General features: G+C 38.3%; 1 protein-coding gene across 1 annotated transcript in view; it reads left to right on the forward strand.

The window, feature by feature from the left end:
* Nucleotides 1-16,287, forward strand: part of PCYT1A (phosphate cytidylyltransferase 1A, choline) — a 77,559-nt gene extending 61,272 nt beyond the window's left edge. Inside the window, exon 9 of the mRNA XM_070583491.1 lies at nucleotides 16,115-16,287. Coding sequence (XP_070439592.1) covers nucleotides 16,115-16,228 — 114 coding nt within the window. The 3' untranslated portion in view covers nucleotides 16,229-16,287. The remainder of the gene's footprint in view (nucleotides 1-16,114) is intronic.
* The last annotated feature ends 210 nt before the right edge of the window (nucleotides 16,288-16,497 follow it).

A 16,497-nucleotide genomic window follows, 5' to 3' on the forward strand; every position in this document is an offset into this window, starting at 1 on the left:
GCTATCTTCTGTACAGGGTGACCCATGACTAGTCCAGGGTAATGCCCTGACTCAAGGCCAGCCCATTTATAGCTCAGGTGTGGCAAAAGAGGACAAGCTGGACCAGCCAATCAGATTGTTCTCTTGCTAATTTTGGACTGCTATCTCTCAGACACTGATTTTTAGAACCAAGAAGAACAAAGCTTCCTTCACTTCATTTTTTTGGCTTAATTTTCCTCACAAAATTGTATGATAACGTGATAGGACACCTATCATTTCAGTTTTGGCTTTCTCATTGTAAGGGTCATTTTTGAAAAATCAAAATATAAAACAGAAACATGAGTTTCATTGATTTTCCCCAGGGTTCCTCAATCATTTGCTATTTAGAGCCATTCTCTCTCTTTTAAGAAATTTCTTATTGAGATAAAATTCATGTAACATAAAATTCACCATTTTAGTAATTTTAAATTGGATGATTCACTGGTTATAGGATATTCATAATATCATGCAACTATCACCATTAATCTGATTGCAGAATATTTCCATCATCCCAAAAAGAAGCCTCATACTTCCCAATTCCTCCTTCCTCCCATACCCTGGCAACCATTAATCTTCTTTCTGTCTCTACAGATTTGTCTATTCTAGACATTTCATCTAAATAGAATCACATGATATGTGGCCTTTTGCATCTGACTTCTTTCATTTAGCATGTTTTCAAGGTTTATCCACGTCATAGTATGTATCAGTACTTCATTCCTTCTCATGGCTGAATAGTATTCTGTCATATGGATATATCATATTTTGTTTTATTTATTCATTAGTTAATAGACATTTGGGTTGTTTCCATTTTTTTGGCTATTATGAATATCGTTGCTACTTTGCTGAGCTCGTTTATTAACTCTAATTGTTTGTGTGTGTGTATTTGTTAGGGTTTTCTGTAGACAAGATCGTGTCATCTGCAAATGGAGATCCTTTTACTTCTTCCTTTCTAATGTGGATGCTTTTATTTCTTTTCCTTGCCTAACTGCTCTGGCTAGAACTTGCAGCACAATGTTAAACAGAAGTGGCAAAAGCGGGCACACTTATCTTGTTCCTGATGTTATAGAGAAAGCTTTCAGTCTTTCACCGTTAAATATGATGTTAACTGTGGGGTTTTCATAAATGCCTAGTATGGTCTGTGAGTGTTTTAATCATGAAAAAGGGTTGGATTTTGCCAAGTGCTTATTCTGCATTGAGATGATCGTGCTGTTTTTTCCCTTCACTCTGTTAATATGGTGTAGTACAGTGATGAATTTTTATATGTTGAACCCCTTGTGCATTCCTGGGATAAATCTTGCTTGGTCATGGTGTGTGATCCTTTTAATATGCACTGGATTCAGTTTTCTAGTATTTTGTTGAGATTTTTTACATCTATATTCATAAAGGATCTTGGTCTGCAGTTTTTGTGTACATGTGTGATGTCTTCATCTGGCTTTGGTATCATGGTAATATTGGCCTCATAGAATGAATTAGAAAGTGTTCCTTCTTCTTCTATTTCTTGGAAGACTTTGAGAAGGATTAGTGTTCATCCTTTAATGTTTGGTAGAATTTACCAGGGAAGCCATAGGCCATTCTTTTTTGAAGAGCCTACCATGTTGTCCCTTCTTCAATTTTTAGCTGTTTTAGACTAGCTCCTCGTTGGTTGATGGCTTTTTGGGTGATTTAAATGGTGATTTAAATATGACTTCTATAAACATCATCACATTCTGATTGTTTTGCAAGATTTTAAATTTCACTTTGCAATAAGTTTTCATTGTACCTGCACTTGGCATTGTTTTACATTGCAGTTGAGGTGGAAACAAAGATGCTACTTTTGAATGAAAGGTGTTGTTTGAGTGGGGCCTCATTTCTTATTCATTAGTGAATAGTTTTGTGTTATGATATTTTTGTTTCCTACATAACATCATGACTTTAGGGATTCAGATGATGATAACTAAGAACGCAAAAAGCCCCCTGAATTCTAAAACTACAAAAATGGAAATACATGGTGCTAAATTCAATAAATTAATGAAACAAAAATTCCACAAACATTCTAGAGATTGTCATGTAGAACGTTTACTAGGGAATGATTTGGGGCTCAACGTCTGTGGAAGGGAGTAGAAGAGAAGGAAGCAGGACTGAGTAGAGGGAGAAGTCGGTCTGCGGTAAGGGCCCAACAAAAGCCTCGGCCAACCTGAAGGTCACATGGGGGCTGAGATGGCCCTTCAGAATTGTCCTGCATTGGGGCAAAGTGGCTGTGCCTTTAAACGCTCATGTTGACTACTCTTGGGATGCAAACAAACTGTTCCTGAAAGGAGGTGGAGCCTTGGGTGGGGCAAGTTTCCTTAGAGGAGGCAATCCCCAAAGCTGAGGCTGTCTTCCAGCAGCTGGGGGATAAGTTCTTCATTCCTGGAAGGAGTCTGGGAGGCACCTCACAGTACCACCCACAGATCTTAGTATATATCAAGAACTGAGTACCCGTGGTAAGAGGGAAAGGAAAGCTTATTTGATAAGTGATGCTGGGACAATTTATTATAGCAATGTGAGGGAAACACACGATTAGACCTTTACCTTATATCTTACCGCTATTTTAATTTCAGATAGATTAAAGAGTTAAATAACAAAGAAAACAAGAAGTATAGGTAAACATTTGTCAGACAGTAGGAGAGGGAAAGACTTAGAAGTAAGGTAAGAGGATGCTAAGGAAATGATCAATAGATTTGGTTACATAAAACAACAAAAACTTTACATTAAAAATTGCACACAAAATTAAAAAGCAAACAAGAAACTGGGAACATATTTGCAATAAACACAGCTGAAATTTTGAGAGAAAAGAGCTCCTGTAGGTTAGAAAGAAAAACCCAATACTTCCATCAAAAGTGCAATGAGATACTGCTTCATGCCCATTAGGATGGATGTTATAAAAAAACAACAGAGGAAAACAAAAAGTGTTAGCAAGGACATAGAGACATTGGAACCCTTGCACATTGTTGATGAGAATGTAAAATGGTGCAGCTGCTGTGGAAAACAGTACAGCAATTCCTCAAAAAATTAAACATAGAATTACCATATGATCCAGAAATTCCACTTCTGGATTTGTACTCCAAAGAATTGAAAGCAGGGACTTGAATAGATATTTGTACACCCATGTTCATAGCAGTGTGGGGGACTGGCATTGGCCACCCCAAGGTATGTCTCTTTGGCATGAGGATTATTTGGGGCTGGTTACTTTTAATAAAAGGAGGCTCTAAGGAGTGGAACTTGCTTGCCCTTTGTTAGGAGACATTTACATTGTAAAGGAAATCTCCACATGTAAAGGTCCCTCCCTCTCTCTACCAGGAAGAAGGGGGATGACCTTATCTCTAGAAACTCCTATCAATACAGAATGCAAGGACTTAAATCTGCATAATAATCTTATTCCTGTTTCTGGTAACCTCCTGTAACTGACTCCCCCCACCCCCAACATCCTCCTTTGTCTTTAGCTGGATATGATATTTAAGGTGGTGGCTTCAGCCATTTTGGTAAGTTGCTCAGCTTGCCTGAGCCTCTCCCATGTATACATGTTATAAAGCTTTGTTTAATTTTCTCCTGTTATTCTGTCTTATGTAAATTTAATTTGTTCTCTGGCCAGACGAACCCAGAGAGGGTAGAGGAAATGTCTTCCTCCCCTACAGCAGCATTATTCAGAATAGCCAAAAGGTGAAAACAACAGATGAGTGGATAAACACAATGTGGTGTTTACATGCAATGAAATACTATTCAGCCTTGAAAAGGAAGGAAATTCTGATATAGGCTACAACATACCAACTTCCAAGACTGCTAAAGGCCAAGGATGAACCTTGAGGACCTTATGCTAAGTGGAATAAGATAGACTCAAAAGGACAGATATTGTATGATTCCACTCATATGCAGTACCTAAAATAGTCACATTCATGGAGACAGAAAGTAGAACAGTGGTTACCAGGGGCTAGGGGGAGGGGGAGTGAGGAGTCATTGTTTAATGGGTACAGAGTTTCTCTCTGAGGTGATGAAAAAGTTCTAGAATGGATAGTAGTGATTGTTGCACAACAATGTGGATGCACTTAATGCACTGTATGCTTAGAAATGGTAAATTTTTATGTTTGTTTTGTTTTGTTTTTTACGTGGTTATGTATATTTACCACATCAAAAAAAGGGAAAAATACCCCAAAACTTCCCCATTGAAATGTGAGCAAGCAAAGGATGTAAAAGGGCAATTCACAAAACAACTACAATAAAATGACCTATAGGTGTATAAAAATATTTAATTCCATAAGCAATTTTTTGGGGTTTTCTCAAGGAAATATTTTTTCTTCTAAAAAAAGTCTCTTCATAAATTTGAAGGTAAAAACACCACAGACAAAAGACATGCAGACCACGAATTAAAGGACTGGTCCCCACAAACATTTTGGCACCTTGATAAGCAATCCTTTGTCTGGTCAACCACCTTCCCCCAGGTTTTTACCCAGCCTGGGTAGATGACTTCTAACTCTCTACAATCTTTATCTTCTACAAAGTTTCTTCGTTTGTCCATGTAGTTCCCTTCCAACTCTTCCAGGGAGGACACTCCTTTCCCCAGTCCCATCACCCAAGGAGTTGGCGCTGGTGTCATCCCTACTCTGCACTTCCTTTACTTGCAAACTTCCCTTTTTGAAATTTCATGTCAGTTGCTCACACTTTCTTCATCTAGTTGCCCAGGAAAACACATCCTCTTTCTCTTACATTTTCAGCCCCTAACCCAGTCTCCTATTTCTCTCCATCATTTTCAGAAACAAGTCTGTTGAGTATAGCTGTACAGGTTGTTCACTGCACAAGGGCAGCTGGCTGATGGACGACAGGGGCTAAAATTTACTTCATATTCAGCTGGACACTAGACGGGTTCTGGTGAGAGGTTGATGCCACCAGGAAGGGCTGTGTCTTTCTCGTCTGTATGAAGGCATCATGTGGGGCCCATTGAGGCTGGCAGCCTCAGGGTTAGCCAGGTGGTGGACTGGAGTCCAGGTCCTCAAGTGAATGAGCTGCCTCAATAATTCCAGCAGGGTCAGAAGGAAGAGCCATCAGGAGGAATGCAATTAGCAGAGTGTCAGGGAGGAATGCAATTAGCAGGCACTTCCAGGGATCCAAGAGAAGGCTGGTTGCCAGGCCCTGCTGATGGGATGCACTATGAGACCTGCCAGAGGAACTCATCTCCTGCCTGCACAGGTGCTGGAGGAGAAGTTGCTAGGTGGGTGCTGGGCTGGAATATGGCACATCTGTGACTGCTCCCAGATTCCTCATGGAGGGCATGAGGCTTCTCCTTCACTGCTGAGGTCACAACACTGAGTACTAGGGGGCAAAACTGGTCTATCTCAAAGGAACCCTTTGGTCCACCTCCTGTGCCTGTTACCGAAACCAAAGTGGATTTGCCTCCTGGCAAGTTAAATCAGACTGTCCACCAGAAGTAGTTGTCTCACAAAGTAAGATGTATTTGCAGCAAATAGGAGACCATGTGGAATCATTTCCAAAGTCATGGCGTCCCTGAACAAAGGGAAGCAGGGACTTTTTATTTCGGATGCAGAATGAATAATCAAAAGGGAGAGGTGGGTATTCGCTTGCACAGGCTCAGCTGGAAAACATGCTTCCACACACACTGCAGGAATAAGGCCTAAGCTCCTCCTGGAGAGATCTTAGCATTAAAAATAAGGCAAAGGTCATAGGCGTAGCTCTTGTGGTGAGGTTTGGTCTGGTTCAGGGTGGTAATTGCATCTCCTTAACATAGCAAAAGAGAAAAAAGACAATTTGGAAAAACAATTAAACAGTTAAATGCTTCTAAACCCACCCTTGAGTTCCTCAGGACAAGTCAGTGACATACCCACTTTATAAACAGGGAAACTGAGGTCCAGGGAAGAAAAGGCCACCTGGAGTGAGAGATGCCCAACAGTCTTTCTGCTCACCCTCTGAATACTTATCTAGGTTCTGCTGATCCCTCAGTCCTCCCCACCCCAACCCTGCTCCTCCCTCCATCCTCCCCACCCCAGCCCTGCTCCTCCCTAGATCCTCCCCACCACATCCAGCTTTCTCTTCCCCCGAGCCCATCAAACCTGGACCTGAGGAGGGGCATATGGGATTCCTCCCTCCCTCTCGTGCCCCACCATGACCTCCGTAGGCAAGTCTCCCACTTCTCTCTTCTGCCATGCTGTATCCCGAGTTCAAATCACTATCATCTCTCACCTGCCTTGTGGTTGGGTCTTCCCATTGGCACTCCTAGAATCCTTTCCTCTCACAGAAGCCAGTTATCAGTGAAAAACCTAAATCGGACTGTCTTCCATAAGTAATTTAAGGAGACATAAATGAAAAGATCAAGGTATCATTTGTCATCTGTAAAAGTGGAGATCTTATTTTATGTTAATATTTAAGTATAGCGTTAGTATTATAATATGGGTATGTTCATAATAGTATTATAAACATGTACAAACTTTCTGGAAAGTATCTTGCTAATTATGCAAAAGATGTTTTAAATATTCATATCCATTGACCCAAAATCCAACTGTTAGGAATCTATTCTAAGGATAAAATTGGAGATGCAAGCATCTGGATAATGGCAGAAGGCACTACTTGAATAAAGAGCTCAGTGAAGTGAGGGAGCAAACTCTATGAATATTTGTGGCAGAGAATTCCAAGGAGAGAACAGCAAGTTTGAAGAACCCAGGACTAGAATATACCAGGAGTGTCTGAGGAACAGCAAGGAGGCCAGTGTGCCTGGCTGGCATGGAGTGAGCAAGGGGTTGAGTGTTAGGAAATCAGGTCAGGAAGTTAGTGGCCCCAGATGAAAAAGGGCCTTGAACACCATGGTAAGGACTTTGGCCTTCATTCTGAGTGAGTAGGGAAGCAATTGGAGGGTTCTGAGCAGAGGTCATGATCTAAGTTTTAAAAGGAGCACTGGCTACTGTTAGGAGCAGAGTCTATTAAGGGTCAAGTGCAGGAGAGGCAGTGGGTCAGTTAGGAGGAGCAGGTTTTGGGGGGAAGGAATCCAGGGATTGATCTGGAAAAGTTAAATGTGAGATACCTGTTAGACACCAAGTGCAGATGTAGTCTGAGCAGGTGGAAATGTGATCTGGAGTCCAGGCGAGACATCAGGCCTGGAGATATTGATCTGGGCGTTAAAAACACGTGGATTGTAGTTAAGCTATGACCGAATGAGATCATCTGGGAAGTGAAGTGGAGATGGAGAAGAGCATGGGGTGATGTAATATTTAGAGGTCAGAAGAGGAGGGAGCGCCAGCAAAGGAGACTGAGAGTAGCAAATAAAGGAGGAAAACCAGGAGATTGTGGTGTCTAAAAATTGTAGACAATACAACAATACAACTTTTTGTACAAATTGACCACAAGCATGCATGAAAGTTTTGTTTCAAACTTGCTGCAAGTACAGAGGACTCTAAGCAGTCCAATTCAAAGATTTCTCTCTTGATTAAAACATTAATAGGAAGAGAGATGGAGGAGGGGGAGAGAGAGAGAGAGGGAGAGAGACGGGAGGAGGAAGGAAATGAAAGAAAAAAGAATGAAAGAAAGAAAGTTCAAATAAATGTCTTATTCAAGACAATTAGACCTCTGATTGACAGTTGGCTAGGTCATCTTGGTAACTATCTGGAAGAAATCTTAATCTGATTAAAATCTAGCAGATTTTATCAAGCACATCAATTATTCCCCAGAAGCAGCTAGCAATTTATTATACATAAAAAGTCCCAGACTAAGTTTTCACTAAATTCTTTTTCAGTATCTCTTTTTGACTGACATAATATTTGAAGTTCCATTTTGGCTGTGGTTTTTTTGTTTTGTTTTGCCAATATCATTAATTGAATGTGTTGCCTTTTCACATTTCTTATAGGAAGTAGAAATTAGGAATAATTAGGAAATTAGCATAAGTATACCTTAATTTTTAGAAGACAAACACAGTCACAATTACCAGCTATATTTTTACACACATTGATATTGTTTGTTTACACCTGTTTCCTCCATTAGGCAAGGATTTCCAAATGAATCTCCCAGTGACCAGGTCAGGGATGGCAATCTTGTGTGGCTGGAGGACCTCGGCTGTCGTCTTGTGCGTGCCAGGTTCTATTTGGGCTGTTGGATTTATGTAAAACAAGAAGAGGTGTTCATAAAAAATACCCAAAGACCTCCTTGTTTCATGGCCAAGAAATCTAGAGCTGAAGGCACTAAGACTAGAGAATTAAATTCTGCCTGGAGAGTCATTTAGATGCTTCCCAAATTCCAGAAATATTTTTTTGTTGGTTCCAAGGTCAAGGTCAAGTGTCCTTTCTCCTCCAGGTTTTGCTTACAGTCACTACAAACGTGGGAGCTTCCCTTTTCTCTGAGAGCCCCAAGCTGTCCAATGTTCCTGAAGCCAGGGGCCAGCTACCATTTTTCTGGGAGGACATTTTAGTGTTTTTCCACTTTTAAAGTATAGTTCTTGTTCCATAGTTGTGGGCTGGTCATAGCTAATTAAATGAAATTTATTTTTAAGAGTGACATTTCAGTCATGGATAACATTTGATTTATGCAATTAGGAAAGAGGACTAGTTCTTACAGAAACTTTGAAAATAATTACGTTGCCATGACAAGTAAAGGGACTCAACAAAGGCACTTTGTATATCTAACCAGCCTCCTGAGTATCTATTTTTATTTATTTATTTTTGTTTAAATTATTTTATTGAGCTCATAGTGGTTTATAACATTGTGTAATTTCAGGTGTACATTATTATTTATCAATTTCTGTATAGACTTCATTGTGCTCTCCACCAGCAGTCTCATTTGCATCCATCTCCATACATATGTGTGCCTTTACCCTTTTTGCCCACCTCCCCAGCTCCCTTACTCTCTGGTAACCACTAATCTGTTCTTTTTATCCATGTGTTTATCTTCCACATATGAATGAAATCATCCAATATTTGTCTTTCTCTGTCTGGCTAATTTCGCTTAACATCATGCCCTCGAGGTCCATCCATGTTGTTGCCAATGGGACAATTTTGTCCTTTTTTTGTGGCTGAGTAGTATATATATATATATACATATATCACATCTTCTTTATCCATTCATCCGTAGAAGCCACTTGGGTTGCTTCCACGTCTTGGCTATTCTGAGTAATGCTGCAGTGAACTCCTTGGATTGTTGATTTTAAATTCTTGGGATAAATATCCAGTAGTGGGACAGTTGGATGGTATGGTATTTCTATTTTTAACTTTTTTGCATATTTTTAATTTTTTGAGAAATCTCCATTCTGTTTTTCATAGTGGCTGCAACAGTTTGCATTTCCACCAGCAGTGTATGAGGGTTTCCTTTTCTCCACATCCTCTCCAACATTTGTTATTTTTTGTCCTGGTAATTGTAGCCATTCTGACTGGTGTAAGGAGATATCTCATTGTAGTTTTGATTTACATTTCCCTGATAATTAGTGATGTTGAACGTGTTTTCACTTGTCTGTTGGCCATCTGTGTATCTTCTTTGGAAAAATGTCTGTTCATGTCCTCTGCCCATTTCTTGATTGGGTTGTTTGTTTTTTTGTTGTTGAGTTGCATGAGTTGTTTATATATTTTGGAGATTAACCCCCTGTGGGATATATGATTTGCAAATATTTTCTCCCAGTTTGTCAGTTGTCTTTTCATTTTGTTCCTGGTTTCCTTCGTCTTGCAGAAGCTTTTTAGTCTGATGTAGTCCCATTTACTAATTTTTTCTTTTGTTTCCCTTGCCTTAGTAGACGTAGTTTTTGAAAAGATGCTGCTAAGACCAACGCCAAAGAGTGTACTGCCTATATTTTCTTCTAGGAATTTTATGGTTTCAGGTCTTACATTCAAGTCTTTAATCCATTTTAAGGTAATTTTTGTGTATGGTGCAAGATAATGGCCTAGTTTCATTCTTTTGCATGTGGCTGTCCGGTTTCCCCAACACCATTTATTGAAGAGACTTTCCTTTTTCTCTTGTATGTTCTTGGCTCCTTTGTTGAAGATTAACTGTCCATACAGTGTGGTTTTATTTCTGGGCTTTCAATTCTGTTCCATTGATCTGTGTGTCTGTTTTTGTACCAGTGCCATGCTGTTTTGATCACTATAGCTTTGTAGTACATTTTGAAGTCAGGGTTTGTGATGTGTCCAGCTTTCTTCTTTTTTCTCAGGATTGCTTTGGCTATTCGGGGTGTTTTGTTGCCCCATATGAATTTTAGGATTCTTTGTTCTATTTCTGTGAAGAATGTCATTGGGATTCTGGTTGGGATTGCATTGAATCTGTAGTTTGCTTTAGGTAGTATGGACATCTTAACTATGTGTATTCTTCCATTCCATGTGCATGGAATATCTTTCCATTTCTTTATGTCATCATTGATTTCTTTCAATAATGTCTTATAGTTTTCAGTGTATAGGTCTTTCTCTACGTTTGTTAAATTTACTCCTAGGTATTTTATTCTTTTTGTTGCAATTGTAAATGGGATTGTAGACTTGAATTCTCTTTCTGTTACTTCATTCTTAGAGTATAGAAATGCAACTGACTAGTGTAAGTTGGTCTTGTACCCTGCCACTTTGCTGTAGTTGTTGATTATTTCTAATAGTTTTCTGCTGGATTCTTTAGGATTTTCTCTATATAAAATCACGTCATCTGCAATCAGTGAGCATTTCACTTCTTCATTGCTTATTTGGATACCTTTTATTTCTTTTTCTTACCTGATTCCTTTGGCCCAAACCTCCAGTACTATATTGAATAAGCATGGCAAGAGTGGACACCCTTGTCTTGTTCCTCTTCTCAGAGGGATGGCTTTCAGTTTTTCCCCTTTGAGTACGATGTTGGCTGTGGGTTTGTCATATATGGCCTTTATTATGTTGAGGTACTTTCCTTCTATGCCCATTTTATTGAGAGTTTTTACCATAAATGGCTGTTGGATCTTGTCAAATGCTTTCTCTGCGTGTATTGAGATGATCAGGTGGTTTTTATTCCTCACTTTGTTAGTGTAGTGTATCACATTGATTGATTTGTGGATGTTGAACCATCTCTGCATCCTCAGTATAAATCCCAGGGATCATGGTGTATGATCATTTAAAAAAATTTTTTTATTGCAGTAACATTGGTTTATAACATTATATAAATTTAGGGTGCACATCATTATATTTTGATTTCTGTGTAGATTACATCATATTCACCACCCAAAGATCCATTACAACCCATCACCGTACACATGTGCATAATTACTGCTTTTACCCTCCTTCCTCCTCCCTTCCCCTCTGGTATATACCAATCCAATCTCTGTCTCTGTGTGTTTGTTTGTTTATGTTTTTATCTTCTATTTATGAGTAGATCATATGGTATTTGACTTTCTCCCTCTGACTTATTTCACTTAGCATAATACCCTCAAGTCTGTCCATGTTGTCACAAATGGCAAGATTTCATCCATTTTTATGGCTGAGTAGTGTTCCATCATGTACATATATCATATCTTCTTTATCCATTTGTCCCTTGATGAGCATCTAGGTTGCTTCCAAGTCTTTGTTACTGTGAACAATGCTGCAGTGAACATAGGGTGAATATATATTTACACATTCATGTTTTCATGTTCTTTGGATAAATACCCAGCAGTGGAATAGCTGGATCATTTGGTAGTTCTATCCTAAATTTTTTGAGGAATCTCCATATTGTTTTCCATAGTGGCTGCACCAGTTGCACTCCCACCAACAGTGTATGAGAGTTCCTTTTTCTCCACATCCTTTTCAACACTAGTTATTTATTGTCTTGTTAATTATGGCCATTCTGACAGGTGTGAAGTGATACCTCATCGTAGTTTTGATTTGCATTTCCGTGATAATTAGTGATATTGAACATCTTTTCGTGTGCCTGTTGGCCATCTGTATATTTTCTTTGGAGAAATGTCTGTTCAGATCTTTTGCCCATATTTTTTCTTTTGCCCATTTTTTAATTGGGTTTTTTGTTGTTGTTGTTGCTGAGATGTGTGAGTTTTTTATGTAGCTTGGATATTAACCCCTAATCAGCTATATGGTTTGCAAATACCTTCTCCCAATTGTTAGGTTGTCTTTTTGTTTTGTTGATAGTTTCCTTTTCTGTGCAGAAGATTTTAGTTTCATGTAGTCCCATTTGTTTATTTTTTCTGTTGTTTCCCTTGCCCAGTCAGACGTGGTACTTGAAAACATGCTGCTAGGATCGATGTCAAAGAGCATACTGCCTATGTTTTCTTCTAGAAGTTTCATGATTTCAGGTATCACCTTCAAGTCTTTACTCCATTTTGAGTTAATTTTTGTGTATGGTGTACGATAGTGGTCTACATTCATTCTTTTGCATGTACTGTCCAAGTCTCTCAACACCATTTATCGAAGAGACTTTCCTTTCTCCATTGTATGTTCTTGGCTCCCTTGTGGAAAATTAGCTGTCCATAGATGTGTGGGTTTATTTCTGGGCTCTTGATTCTGTCTACTTGATCTGTGTATGTTTTTGTGCCAGTACTATGTTGTTTTGATTAGTGTAGCTTTGTAGTATATTTTGAAGTCAGGGAGTATGATACCTCCAGCTTTGTTCTTTTTTCTCAGGATTCCTTGGGCTATTCAGGGTCTTTTGTTGTTCCATATAGATTTTAGGATTCTTTGTTCTATTTCTGTGAAATGTGTCACTGGAACTTTGATAGGGATTGCATTGGATCTGTAGATTGTTTCAGGAAGTGTGACATTTTAACTATGATTTTTCTTCCAATCCAAAAGTACAGAATAGCTTTCCATTTTTTTGTGTCTTCTATTCCTTCCAACAATGTTTTATAGTGTTCAGTGTACAGATCTTTCACCTCTTTGGTTAAGTTTATTCCTAGGTATTTTATTCTTTTTGTTGCAATTGTAAATGGTATTGTATTCTTAATTTCTCTTTCTGCTACTTCATTGTTAGTGTATAGAACATGACTGATTATTTGTATGTCGATTTTGTATCCTGCAACTTTACTGTATTCATTTATTATTTCTAAAAGATTTTGGTGTGTTCTTTAAAGTTTTCTATATATAAAATCATGTCATCTGCCAACAGTGACAGTTTCATTTCTTCCTTTCCAATTTGGATCCCTTTTATTTCTTTTTCTTGCCTGATTGCTCCGGCTGAGACTTCCAGTACTATATTAAATAAGAGTGATGATGATGGACATCCTTGTCTGGTTCCTATTCTTACAGGGATAGCTTTCAGTTTTTCTCCATTGAGGATGATATTAGCTGGAAGTTTGTCATGTATGGCCTTTATTATGTTGAGGTACTTTCCTTCTATACCCATTGTGTTCAGAGTTTTTATCATAAATGGATGCTGTATCTTGTGAAATGCTTTCTCTGCATCTATAGAGATGATCGTGTGATTTTTATTCTTCATTTTGTTAATGTGGTGTATCACATTGATTGATTTGCGGATATTGAACAATCTTGCATCCCTGGAATAAATCCCACTTGATCATGGCGTATGATCTTTTTAATGGATTGTTGTATTCGATTTGCTAGTATTTTGTTGAGGATTTTTGCATCAATGTTCATCAGTGATGTGAGCCTGTAATTTTCTTTTTGCGTGTTGTCCTTGTCTGTTTTTGGTATTGGGGTAATGTTGGTCTCATAGAATGAGTTAGGAAGCTTCCCTTCCTCTGCAATTTTTTGGAAGAATTTGAGATGGATAGGTATCAAGTCTTCTTTCAGTGTTCAGTAGAATTCACCAGGGAGGCCGTCTGGTCCTGGACTTTATTTATTTATTTATTTATTTATTTATTTATTTATTTTTAAAGATTGGCACTTGAGCTAACAACTGTTGCCAACCTTCCCTTTTTTTTTTCTTCTGCTTTTTCTCTCCAAATCCCCCCAATACACAGTTGTACATTTTAGTTGTGGGTCCCTCTAGTTGTGGTATATGGGATGCCGCCTCAACGTGGCCTGAAGAGCAGTGCCATGTCCACGCCCAGGATCAGAACCAGCGAAACCCTGGGCCGCTGCAGCAGAGTGTGTGAACTTAACCACTCAACCGTGGGACCAGCCCCTGGACTTTTATTTTTTGGGAGGTTTTTGATTACAGTTTTCATCTTCTTACTGGTTATTGGTCTATCCAAATTCTCTATTTCTTCTTGATTCAGTTTTGGAAGGTTGTATTAGTCTAAGAATTCATCCATTTCTTCTAGATTATCCAATTTGTTGGCATGTAGCTTTTCATAGTATTCTTTTATAATCTTTTGTATTTCTGAGGTGTCTGTTGTAATTTCTCCTCTGTCATTTATGATTGTGTTGGTTCAAGGCTTCTCTCTCTTTTTTTTCTTGGTACAGCTAGCTAAACTTTTGTCAATTTTGTTTATCCTTTCAAAGAATGAGCTCTTGGTTTATTGATTTTTTTCCTATTGTTTTTTAAGTCTCTGTTTCATTTATTTCTGTTCTGATTTTTATTATATTTTTTCTTCTACTGATTTTGGGCTTTGTTTGTTCATCTTTTTCCAGTTCCTTTAGGTGCACTGTTGGATTGCTTATTTGAGATTTTTCTTGTTTGTCAAGGTAGGCCTGTATTGCTATAAACTTCCCTCTTATAATTGCTTTTGCTGTATTCCATAAATTTGAGCATGTTGTATTTTCATTTTCATTTGCCTCCACTTATTTTTTGATTTCTTCTTTGATTGTTTCATTGACCCAATCATTGTTCAGTAGCATTTTGTTTAATCTCCACATATTTGTGGCTTTTTCCGATTTTCTTCCTGTAATTCATTTCTGATTTCATACTGTTGTGGTCAGAAAAGGTGCTTGGTATTAATTAAATCTTCTTAAATTTATTGAGACTTGTTTTGTGGCCTGATATGTGGGCTATCCTGGAGAATGTTCCACGTGCGTTTGAAAAGAATGTTTATTCTGCTATTTTTGGATGGAATTTTCTGTATATATCTACTAAGTCCATTTGGTCTAATGTGTCATTTAAGGCCAGTGTTTCCTTATTGATCTTATGTTTGGATGATCTATCCATTGGTGTAAATGGAGTGTTAAAGTCCCCTGCGATTATTGTGCTGCTGTCTGTTGCTCCTTTCATGTCTGTTAATAATCGCTTTATATATTTAGGTGCTCCTGTGTTGGGTGCATAGATATTTTCAACTGTTATATCCTCTTATTGTATTGTTCCCTGTATCAGTATGTACTGCCCTTCTTTGTCTCTTGTTACAGCTTTTGTTTTAAAGTCTATTTTGTCTGATATAAGTATTGCCATCCCAGCTTTCTTTTCATTGCCATTTGCATGAAGTATCATTTTCCATCCCTTCACTTTCAGTTTGTGAGTCTTTAGGTCTGAAGTGTGTCTCTTGTGAATAGCATATATATGGGTCTTTTTTTTATCCACCTGGCCACCCTATGCCTTTTGATTGGGGCATTTAGTCCATTGATACTTAAAGTAGCTATTGATAAGAATGCACTTATTGCCATTTTGTCACTGTTTTTCTGGGTATTTTAGTAGTTCTTTTCTGTTCCTTTCTTCTTCTTTTCCTCTCTTCTCTTGTGATTTGATTGCTTTCTTTAGTAGTATGTTTGGGTTCCTTTCTCTTAATTTTTTGTATATTTATTACAGGTGTCTGGTTTGCGATTACCATGACATTCATATATAATAACCTATGTATATAGCAGTCTATGTTAATTTGATGGTTTCTTTAGTTTGATGTTTTTCTAAAAGCTCTACTCTTTTACTCCCCTCCTCCTACATTTTATGTTTTTGATATCATATCTAACCTCTGTTTTTGTGTTTGTGTATCCATTACCATCTTATCATGGAAATAGATAATTTTAGTACTTTTGTCTTTTGACCTTATATTGTCTTCATAGGTGGTTGGTCTGGTACCTTTACTTTATTTTTGCCTTTACTAGTGATTTTATTGCTTATCTTTTTGATAATTTTCTTATTCCTATTTGTGATCTTCTCTTTCCCACTTAAATTTGTTTAGCATTTCTTGTAAGGCTGTTTTCTTGATGATAAACTCTTAGTTTTTGCTTGTCTGGAAAACTCTTTATATCTCCTTCCATCCTGAATGATAACCTTACCAGGTAGAATATTCTTTTTTTAAAAAAAGTTTTATTTTTCCTCTCTCTCCCAAACCCCCCAGGTACATAGCTGTTCATCTCCAGCTGTGGGTCCCTCTAGTTGTGACATGCAGGACTCTGCCCCAGCATGGCCAGACAAGTGGTGCCACATCTGCACCCAGGGTCCGAACCAGTGAAACCCCGGGCCACTGAAGTGGAGTGCGTGAACTCAACCACTCAGCCATGGGGCTGACCCTCCAGGTAGAATATTTTTGGCTGTAGGTTTTTTCCTTTCAGTACTGTAAATATATCATGCCACTCCCCTCTAGCCTGTAAGGTTTCTGCTGAGAAGTCAGCTGGTAGCCTTATGGGATTTCTTTTGTATGTAACTTGTTGCCTTTCTCTTGTGGCTTTTCTCTTTATCTTTAATTCTTGACACTTCAATTATGATGTGACTTGATGTGTG

Source organism: Equus przewalskii, chromosome 18 (genome assembly GCF_037783145.1).
Source record: "Equus przewalskii isolate Varuska chromosome 18, EquPr2, whole genome shotgun sequence".
Classification (NCBI taxonomy): Eukaryota; Metazoa; Chordata; class Mammalia; order Perissodactyla; family Equidae; genus Equus; species Equus przewalskii.